Raw genomic sequence first — 11,750 nt, 5'->3', positions numbered from 1 at the left:
TAAGGGGCGTATTGGGGTTAAACTATTGGGTGATTGTGGTGGAATCCGCAGCGCATCGCGCGCGGGATTAAATCTGGTTTGTTTCAATTTTGATCTTTTGCGCAATATAGAAATAGAGTAATAGTGTTATTTTTGTTTGTTTCACGTATTTTGGTGGCTACAACTCCTATTATTATTATTGTTGTTGTTGTTTTGTCTTCTTTTAATCAATAATCTTTTTTGTTACTTATTCCTTCTTTTTCTATAACTTTTATGGGGTTTTCTATCCATCCTAATATTTTTTTTAATCAAATCCTTTTTCAAAAATTTATTGACATTTAAAAAAACTGACATACGTTCTTTCAGCGGTGTAGTACAGATTGAACCTTACTAAACATAATATGTTATTTTATGTGTATATATCTATATCGTTTTAGTCATTTCACAGCCTTATTTTTTATGTTTTCTCTTTCCTTGTTATTCCTCATTTCATACGTTGTTGATTTGTTTACTTGGAAACAACCCATATATAACGTTGGGTTTTGTAAACCCAAGTCTTTTAAGTAACGGGCCCAAAGAGGAAAATAGTAATGTATGTCAAAATACATGTTTTATTTTTATTTTATTTTATTTATTTCACCCACCGAAAAAAAAGGAAAAGATGTTATCATGTATGTTTTCTTTTCTGCTCGTTCGATTCAAGTGGTATGGATTTTTTTTACCAAAGTGGTCGCCACAACAAAGGAGCTTGATGATACGACATGTTTAAAGAAAAATAGGCGTCGTGTGATTGTGAATTAGCTCATGAAGTTTTAATAGATTACTTCGTTCAAAACGGTAATTTTAAAAATAGTTATTTTTAAAATTGTTGGGGATATAAATGAAAATTTGAGTGGTTTCAAGAAGGTTACGACACGTGATTAAAAAAGAGCTTCACGCTGATTCAGAATTGCACCTCAGTTATTTGTCATCTCACAACCGGTAATGTTCCTATAGAATACAACAATTTGTTAACTATGTCTGATAGAACCTCACATAAATGTCTAGAATATTTTTGCAATTTTATTATTAAGTTTTACGGTAAAGAGTGTTTACGTAGACTAACTGTTAGCACAGAGGGGACCAAATGGATATTTCTGACAGGGACGTCTCGTTCAATCCTCTTCATCCTTCCGGTTATAAATACAACACTCCATCAAGGTGAAATCATTCTATGCTCTCTACTCTTACAACTTATTCTCACACTGGACGGTGGTTACGAGAAGAACCTTCCATCTCTCCTTCTCATAACGAGTCTCATGGTATTCTTAGTTTTGCAGATTCATCAAGGTTTTAAGGCTTGTAAAGGTCAGATCTCTCCATACCAGATTGAACATTCATCTGGTCCACTCAATTAGATTAATGTTTTTTCGTTCTTTATTGTTATTTTTTCTTTGTTGTTGTAATATTATTTTTTCTTTGTTGTTGTAAACTAGTATTGGAGCTCACGCTTCGCTGCAGGGTCGTAGAAAGGTGCTGATGATGATGTATTTGTTACATGATATATTGATGTGTTTTTATAGACTACACGAGTTTTAATCTCAACGATGGTAAAATAAGCAAGCAACACGATTTAGTAAACATATCTAAAGTTAAAAGTTAGCTTTAACTATAACAAATATAATAAATATAAAAACGATTAAAGAACAAATATTTGTTATAAATATTAACAATTAACTTTATTAAACTTAAGAGCCCATATGATAACTCTATTAAAGTTTGAGGGGTCAAAACGTGAATCGTTTATAGAAAAAAAAATTATTATTAAACTTGTGTATGTTATTTTTTTTTAATCTAAGAGTACAAACGTAAATTATTTATAAAAATTATTAAAGTTCAAAGTCCTACGATATCTTTACTAAAATTTAAAGTTAGAAACATAAATTAATTAATAAATAAAAAATAATAATATTCTAACTCCATAAATTAAAATATCATGGACGAATCAAAGATTTCTCATCTACACAAATTGAATTGTTACTATACAGAATAGCTATGTATAAACTACATATGAACCATTTGTTCAATGTGCTATAATGGGGTACACAGACGACATTACTTTTGTCTTTATTTATATAAATAAAAATAAATAAAGAAATATAAACTATATAAAAAATGTTTATTTTGTTGTGTTGAAATAGGATTTTGTTGCAAACGAATCAAATGATTCGTGTTCGCTTGTTAAGAAATATATGTGTTCGCGAACCGTTCACAAACACTTATCGCACGAGATTTTGTGTTTGTGTTCATTTGTTAAGGAAATGAACTTGTTTGTGTTCGTTTGTATTTGTTTGTTAATTTTAGGCAACGAACAAAAAGCGAACGTTGACGAACACAAATAGAAACAAACGAACACAAACAATCGTTCATAAACAGAATATATAATACACTCACACTTATTAGATATTTAATTTGTCGGAATTTTGAAGTATTTAAATAAATATAAAAACTAAAAACACTACTGAACTATCGAACACAAACGAATACGTTACCGAACGTTCACAAACGAACACGACCTCTGTTCATGTTTGTTCATTTAACTAAACGAACAAAATTTCTTGTTCGTGTTTGTTTTCATACAAACGAACACAAACAAACTTCCCACCAAACAGTTCACGAACTGTTCGTCGAACATTTGGTTCATTTGCAGCCTAGTTTGAAATGAGCTCTAGCTTTTGAAAATAAAATTACTCAAAAGCCTTTTGCATATCATTATCTAATAAATATTTTATACGTCTGTGTTATATTTTGTCAACCACAACTATCAATTACTTTATTAAACATTTATACACAGCTATAAACTTTAACTCTTTTTAGGCAATTTACAGTTTCCAATTAATATTACTTCTAAATTAATTACTATAAATCTTTTGTTGAACATGTTTACAATGTGACTATTTGCACTATTTTTTTAAAGCTAAATATAATGTAATGAATTTTAACAATAAAGACAATCATTCCAATCGATATTTAACAAGTGATTATGAAGTTAATAATAAGCTCACTTTTATTTAGTTTAACTTGTCTCTAGACTCTAGTTAAATTTTAATAAACAAATTTATTTTTATTAAATAGGGGCAAAGTTCTTGTACAAATAATTTTAACAAACTAAACATACAAATTGAAGGAAAACTCAAAAAGACAAAGTAGGATTTTTGTAATTATCAATAACTATCAAAGTTACTCTACAAATATACCTAAAAAAAACCAAAAAACCTAACCCCCCACCCCCAAAAACCTAAAAAAACCCTAACCCCCCCCCCTCCCCAAGCTAAAATGCTAAACACTAAACCCTAAAAAAATCTTAAAAAATAAAAAAACACACAAATTATTTTATTTTAGTTTTTTAACATTTTTATTAAAAATCGCTACTTTTAGTAGCAGCAAAAAAAATTATTTTTTATCTATTTATTTTTTGCTAACGAAATGTAGCGATTTTTTAATAAAAAATGTTAAAAAATTTTGTGTTTTTTAGGTATTTTTGGTTGAGTTCACATTTGTATAGTAACTTTGATAGTTGGTGGTAATTACAAAAATGTCACCTTGTCTTTTTGAGTTTTCCTTCAATTTGTATGTTTAGTATGTTAAGATTATTTGTATTTGATCTTTTGCCTACTGAATAGTATGTAACAGTGATAACCATATAATATCTTCGTCATCGTTGTTATCAAAGGAGAATTACATATGTGGTCAATATGATTAGGGCTGTAAATGAACCGAACGAACACGAACAAGGCCTTGTTCGTGTTCGTTTGTTAAGGAAATAAATGTGTTCACGAACGGTTCATGAACACTTACCGAACGAGATTTTATGTTTGTGTTCGTTCATTAAGGAAATGAGCGTGTTCGCGAACGGTTCACGAACACAAATAAATTTGGCGAACGCGACGAAGGATAAAGATAGATGACCCAGAGAGTAGGACTCGAACTTGAATCCCTTATTGTGGAACAGAGGTCGATTGTATTTGTGGATGTAAATAATGAGAAATGAAAGGGGAATGATGCATAAATAAGCTGAAAGTGGGTTTCATAGTTTAATTGTTAGGGAAATAAAATAAATAAAAGTTTAATAATATAAAAAATACAAATAAAATATAAGAAAGTACAAAGATTTTCAATTAAAACACAAACATACGAATATAAACGAACGCAAATCACCGAATGTTCACGAACACGTTCATGAACACCTTACCGAACGTTCACGAACACAATCGAACGAACGAGACCTCTGTTCATGTTCGTTCATTTAACTAATCGAACGAAATTTCTTGTTCATGTTCGTTCGTTTATTAAACGAACGAATATAAACGAACTTCCCGTCGAACGGTTCACAAACTGTTCGTTGAACGTTCGATTCATTTACAGCCCTAACTATGATAGTATGGTGTATATGATTACTGAGTTGATCATGTATACTTATGTTTACCTACAAACATCTTGCTTTATCCAAACATCTGTCTAATTGAAAATGTTTACATCACGTTAGTAGATGTTTATGAACTAAAAAGTTGTTTTTTCAATAAAAATCATAATTTGTAATGAATGTTTTCATTTTGACTATTTTGCTTTCTTTAATTTTATAACATATAATCCCAACTACTTTTCCATCAAGATACATCATGACTGTTTTTTTTTAACGGTCAACAGAAATTTTATTAATACTAGCAAGGCGCTAGATACCAAAATTACATCAAAACCAAAGAAACATCACACCAAAAGCTGAAAACAAAATAATCATAAAACCGAAAATCTACTCCAATCTTCCCATGTTATGGACGTCTCTTTCAACCTATCTTTATCCAAAGATAACCAAGCGACTTCACTTCCTCCAAAACTTTATAGACATTCGGCCTTTTGTCACTGAACAGTGCATCATTTTGGGTCTTCCATATACACCAAACAGCGATCAATACTATGGCAAGTATAGCTTTCTTCCGTTTCCTCGTGCCCGGACTAAACCCGTGTAACTCCAACAAATCCTTAATCTCGAATCATCATGATTGTGGTTTTATTAAATACTCTTATAGAAAAATGTAAATGGTAAATACAAAAACACTATGTTAGACGGTGAATATTAACTCGGTCATGTGCCCTTTTGTAATGAATTCGAGAAAACGGTGGATCATTTATTCACGACTTTTTCGGTGGCGGTTTGTATGCGGTCGGCTTTCAGCGTTTGGTGCAATATCCTGCCACTTTCCTTTTTTGAGTTCAAAGACATTTTAGACGTCCATAAGTTTATTAAGAGTGATAAGAAGGCAGAAAAGATCATATACAGGCTAGCAATTATCTCTTGTTAGTGCATTTGGAAAGGAAGGAACAAAGCGGTTTTTAATCAGATAAGTGTAGTCCGCAAGATATCATAGGTGAGCTAAAATCGAGATGGTATGCTTGGGTTAAAAATAGATCCCCATGTAATTATATTAAGTGGGCGAACTGATGTAAATATCCATTGTATATGTTGTAATTTCCTGCCCTTTGCCCGTTTGGGTCGGAGGTGTGTTTTTAATGAAGTTTATTTAAAAAAAACACTATGTTGCTTACTAAATACTAGATATTCATCAACCTTCTGTGTATAAAATGGTTTTCGTTATGAAAGAGTCGGGTTATGATAAGTGGCGGAACTAGAACATTAACTTAGGGGTATTAAAAAAAATTTCACTGTGCAATCATACAATATTAAAAAAACGACAATAAATAAATAAAGTAAAACAAATACCTAATAGATTTGTCTTATTCTTTTTTTCATAGCTTGAAATCGTTCCATCACATCGTCGTCTTTTACTTCACGTAAAAAATCATTTTCGACCGCACAAACCATAGCATTGTTCAAAAATTCCGGGCCCATTCGATTGCGTAAATCCGTCTTGACAAGCTTCAATTTCGAAAAACATCTTTCAACGGTTGCGGTTGCAACCGGTAAAAGCAAAGCTAGCTTAACTACCCGATAAACAAAAGGACAAGAACTATGCGTTCCCGTTTCAACCATAACACGCGCAAGATCACTTATTTCATTCAAGTTTGCAAATTTATCATCATCGCTTATAGTGTGACGAAATGACTCAATATCACCCAAAAGAGTCCATATTTCTTGTGTAGTAAAATCATCCGGGTACATCTTAGCAAACGCCAATATCTTCGATGAGTCAAACTTAGAAAAACCGTTATAAGGATTTAAACCCGGCATATTTATTATCAAACTAGTTGTCACCTCACTAAATCAATTTCCTAATTCTTGAATTTGCATGTCCAAAATCTCATTAAAAATGTCAACTTCAAAATGATGTCGATTTGTAATGACATTAATGACATTCTTTCGGTTTCTTGGATTACTATAACTTTCTGTCTTGTCCAACATTGTGATGTTGTATTTTTTACAATAGGAAGTCTCTTTTTTCCCTAAACAAAAAATTAAAATAGACAAACAACCAAGCCTATCAACATTCGGAGGAGTTGTTTCATTTGGAATTGTATCATCATCACCAACCCGATTTTCATTAATTTTTTCGTAATTTCTTTTGAAAAAGTTCCCAATTAAAGATTGTTTTTTAGATTGTGGTTTCGTCATCACTTCAAAGAATTCAAGATTAAACAACAATCCTGGTTTAACATCGAAAAAATAAAAGTATAAACATACAAAATCACCAACTACCAAGAATACATCTAATCAGACTAATCAAACAAGAAAAGAAATAAAGAATACTCACAACTCACAATTAGCACAACAACAGCGACTTCAGCCAATAATCAGCCTGTTCGATGATTGTTGTTGGACACTTGGACCTGTTCTTTAATCGAAAAAAAACAAAAGGTAAAGATTATTGAAGACATTAAACCTACGATCTGATCATGTATGTATAAACATTGATGAACACATTAAACCTATGATCTGATCGTCTGTGACTCTGTTCGAAGTGCGGCCAATATGTTCGTCTGTGACTCTGTTCGAAGATGATCACCAGCAAGCAACAAATCCCTTTGGTTGACATTTGATATCCCCTGCTAATGTGCCACCCATTCAAACTTCAAAGGCTTGGGCAGTTGGGCAGTTGGGCTGTTATTTAGTTATTTGGGCTTATTATTTAGTTTCTAGTTGGGCTTATTATTGGTTTGTAAACAATCTGGGTAGCTGGGCTTATTATTGGTTTGTAAACAATTTTTTAGGGGTGTCCTCGTAGTTGTTTAGGGGTGTCATTTGTATAAAAAAAATTACACTACCGGTAAAAAGTTGAGCCGTAGCTCGTGCTACGACTGGATATAAGCTAGGTCCGCCCCTAGTTATGATGGTAGGATGTTGGTTTGCTATAATGTTTTGAAATATTGGATTTTAAGAATCCTAATTATTGGTCGTTGGCCGCCAACAGTCCTAATTTTAAAAATAATCACTAACACTCCCAACTATTAACATATTGGACTCCAATGAACCCTGACTAACAGAATTCTGACGTCGTTAGTCTTCGGTCGACGGAAAAACGTTTTTGGCCAGAAAACTCCTTTTTGGCCAAAAAAAACCTCAACATTTTCATCCCAAAAATCTTTGTAACCTTATTACGGACCTTTAGCTTATTCTAGTAAAAGCCCCAATTACTGAAGTCGCCGGAAAACTCTCTTTTCGCCATAAAACTTCTTTTTGGCCGGAAAACTTAACATTTTCGTCCCAAACCTCTTTGTAACCTTAGATTAGACCTTTAGGAAACTTTTTGTAACCAAAAACCGTTTTTCGGCAACCGGAGACTAACAGCGTTAGGGTTCTGTTAGTCAGGGTCTATTGGAGGCCAATGTGTTAATAGTTGGGATTGCAGGTGGTTATTTTTGAAATTAAGACTGTTTGATGGCCAACGAATAATTGAGATTACTAAAATCCAATATTCCTAATTTTTAGTACTAGATCTTATTTTTGTCTATACTGAACATGGAAAACCAAAATAACAGCTGATTTCACTTCAAGACACGAAAGTCTTTCAAAGTGTTCATTTGAAACAATTACTCTTAGTTATACATATATAATGGTGCACTTGGCATATATCAAACTCACGTAATATATAAATCCAGACTTATGTTGTGCATATTACATTTAGGCCCTCCGTAGCGGGGCTGCATATCATGCCGGAGCCATCTATAGCGCCCTATAGTGCCCAGCTACACCGTTACGACCGGCGTTATAGGGTAAGTTTTTTGCCTCCCCGCTATGTATATCACGACGCTACCATTCCTTTCCCACTCACACACATATATATACATACATATATATAAAGTCTCATACATATATAACCCCACTACATACTTAAGTTATATAAAGCCCCATAACCCTTTTTCTTATACAATTGTCACTTGCCACATAACATTCCACTATGAAGCTCCATAGGACTCTACCACTACACTTAGGAAATCCTACCACGTACGCTTATCCAAAAGTCACATAATTCATATATTGTGATCCAGTTGTACATAAGGTTAAGGTTAGAGTAATAGTTCTCAATTATCATATTTGTGAGATTTGTAGTATTTAACATCATAATTGAGAGAATCAAAGTTTTCAGATGTCACAAAGGGAATTTACCCAATGTAAAAGATTTGTGATGGTGATGGAAATTTGTTGAGTTCACTTTACTTTTTTGACGATTGATTTAGAATATACCACTTTATACGCCTCATATTTATATAAAAAGCTTATATTAAGTTTCTAGCTAAAATTTTAAAGTTAATAGTTTGCAATCTTATTTGTATTTGGATAAGTAAAGGATGAGTTGTCAATATGATATTTTTACAACTTTCGGTTTGAAACCCAATTTGGAATAAGTAGGAGTAAGCAAAGATTTGTTAATGTGTTCAAGTACTATAATGGAGATGTAGATCTAGAGGTATTCTTAGTTCCAAGAAAATGAAGAACAATCGGTGTAGGTGTGCGTGAGAGGTGTGTGTTTTGAATGTGTGTGAAGAACAGACGAAAATGGACACGTGTATGTTTATCTTGTATGAAGAAAAAATGTGTGTTTACGTCAATAAAGATGAGGATGTTGCTTGAGATGGTGAAGAACAATGAGTGCATGTGAGACGTGTGTAATTTACACGAGAAACAAATAAAGGGGTGTGTGTTTAGTGTTTAGTTTACTTTATCAAGTAGATCAAGGTGTGTAAGCGCATACACGTTTGTATACTTATGTGTTAAATATGCTACTTGTGTGAGGTGTGTATATTGTATTTTACTTTAATTATTAACAATAAAAATAAATTTTCAAGTCTAACACACAAAATAACAAATAAGGCAATGTAGTTGATTTTGACCGGTTGTATATGTAAGGGGTTATTAAAAGTGCAATAATGTAGCACAAATTGAAGCTTGAATGACTATATTTATAAAGATTAATGAGAGTTAACAAATCCTAAATATAGTAATATTAGTGAATCACATCTTCAACTCGATGGCTTTATTAAAAAGATCTATTTTTGACTTACGGTTTAAACATATATAGACAAAGATAAGACCACTAACCTACTTATGCTCCTACTCTCTTCAATGGACCCCTTTTGCTCTCATCTTTGTCCTTTTTCACCGCCTTTTATACTTCTAAATTCAAAATAAATTAAAACACATAATCATATATAAAATCGTATACAACAACAACAACAATAAGAATAACAAGTTGTCTTATGGAGTTACTCATTGGCTGATTATGTGAAATTTAAAACCCAAAATTATAAGTTGCTTATTTCAAATCATTTTATCGCACTAGTAACAAGTGTTGCTACAAAGATCAAAGATAAGTAAGCCGTTTCTAAGCTTATATACACATGCAAACAATAACGGATTCATCATAAGAGGGTCTTCTTGTGACGAAATTCGAGTTAAAAATCAATATTATGTTTGTAGAGAGAGAGGGGTAAATGGCATGTAGTGAGAATTCAATACCGTCTATTGTACGAGGAGAGGGGTATTTACACGGCATAACTCAATTTAAATTGTTCTGTTAAAAGATGTGCAAGGCTCAAGTTATATGTTACCGTGTCGGAGTGTCTAAGGTCCGAGGTATTATTCCACAAATCCGTTAGTCTGTATGTCAATGGGGTATTTTTTGTTAGATTCTTTACTGTTAGCAAAACATTTAAGGCTCGGTGGTCAGTGGCGGACTTATAGTTTTAATAGGGGTAGCACGGGCTACCCCTCAACCCCGTCTCCGTAGTATAAAAATACCCCTTAACTTCATTTCCGTAGTGTAAAAATACCCCTCAACTTCGTTTCTGTTATATAAAGGATACCCCTGATCCTAAAAAAAATAAATTAGGATACCCCTAACTTTTTGGGCTAGTTCCGCCACTGTCGGTGGTCATACGCTTAGAGTTCCAAATGTTATCGGCTCTAATCGTATGTTGCTCGATGAGTGACGTAACGCATTATACTTTATATAAGTAATAAACAATCTCAAACATCTCCTAGTTGTATCAAATGTGTACCAAACGTGACTCAAAACAGTAGCTAAAATAATATACAACGCATTCACACTGTAGAGATACAGTAGCTTAAAATGTCACTAGTGCCAAACCACTCCTTATAACTCCCAACTCAACCCACCCCCTTTTCATTATTCATCTACAACAGCATTACCATTTGCAAGGATACATGGAAGACCAAACCAACTTTCTTCTTGATTGGGCATATTTTAGCCATGGAAAGGTCAAATTCTATCTATTTTTCTTCATTATTTTGCTTAAATATTAAATCTTTTTTGTGGGTTTTGATCATAGTTGTCAATAGTGAATAGCGGAGAATAGCGACAAGCTATCTACACGTTGCGCAGTCATAGCAATGATATAGCGAGCGCTATTTCATGTTTAGCGATACACCAGAAGAAAATTTTAGAAATATCTTATATGTATATTTTACCAAAAAATTATAAAAAAATCCTAAAAAATTATAAAAAAATCCTAAAAAATTACAAAAAATCTCGCTATTTACCGCTATTTGTTGCTATCAGCTATATAGCGACACATGAGCGCTATGCTCGCTATTAAAAACTATGGTTTTGATTAAATTAAATTGAAGCAGAGTATGGAGGAGCTTACAGAAACTCTTTTGATCACAACAATGGAGCTTGAAGCAACAAGACACAAAGCACAAGAACAACTAAAACAAAAAGATGACCAGTTACTTCACCTCAAACATCTTCTAAACACAGCAGTAAACGAAAAACTCGAAGCTCAGAATCAATACCAGATGCTCATTCAGCATCACCCCACTGTATCAAGCATAGAAGATGATCTTGATCACAATACCACTGGTGGGTTCTCTTCCTCAGACTGTGAAGAAAGCATTGTTTCATCGCCTGTAACCGAACCCACTCAGTTTTCGGAGCACGGATTCGGGTTTTCGATCAAGGCATTGCCTGAAAAGGGGAAGTTTTTGGAAGCAGTGATGAAAGCAGGGCCTTTGTTACAAAACCTTTTACTGGCTGGACCGTTACCGCATTGGCGCCACCCTCCGCCGCCGCTAGATGCTTACCGGATTCCGCCGCCACCGGTGGTGCCACCAGCTATGCTGCCGGTTAACTGTTTGGTTGGGAAATTTAGCAGGAAAAGAGGTTTTCCTGAAGGCTGTGATTCTTCTATTGATAGTAGATGTCAAAGAATTAATATTAATTAACATGTATGATGTATTGATTCATAGCTATGTATGATGTATTGATTCATAGCTAGGGCATTATTAGTGTAATTAATTTTCGGAAAAATTACCAATC

General features: G+C 33.2%; 1 protein-coding gene across 1 annotated transcript; it reads left to right on the top strand.

Annotated features, from left to right (window-relative positions):
- Positions 1-10,508: 10,508 nt before the first annotated feature.
- On the top strand, positions 10,509-11,750 carry LOC110875681. Its single transcript, XM_022123886.2, has 2 exons — positions 10,509-10,690; positions 11,063-11,750. Exons 1-2 carry the CDS (start codon positions 10,637-10,639, stop codon positions 11,654-11,656), a joined length of 648 nt encoding a protein of 215 aa, XP_021979578.1. The 5' UTR covers positions 10,509-10,636; the 3' UTR covers positions 11,657-11,750.

This window comes from Helianthus annuus, chromosome 1 (assembly GCF_002127325.2).
Source record: "Helianthus annuus cultivar XRQ/B chromosome 1, HanXRQr2.0-SUNRISE, whole genome shotgun sequence".
NCBI lineage: Eukaryota > Viridiplantae > Streptophyta > Magnoliopsida > Asterales > Asteraceae > Helianthus > Helianthus annuus.
The sequence above is the reverse complement of the archived record's forward strand: the minus strand, read 5'-3'. Positions and strand labels throughout refer to the sequence as shown.

Coding starts and splice junctions, on each gene's coding strand:
- LOC110875681 (XM_022123886.2), top strand. CDS start 10,637: ATGGAAGACCAAACCAACTTTCTTCTTGATTGGGCATATTTTAGCCAT. Junction 10,691..11,062: donor CATATTTTAGCCATGGAAAG/GTCAAATTCTAT, acceptor AAATTGAAGCAG/AGTATGGAGGAGCTTACAGA.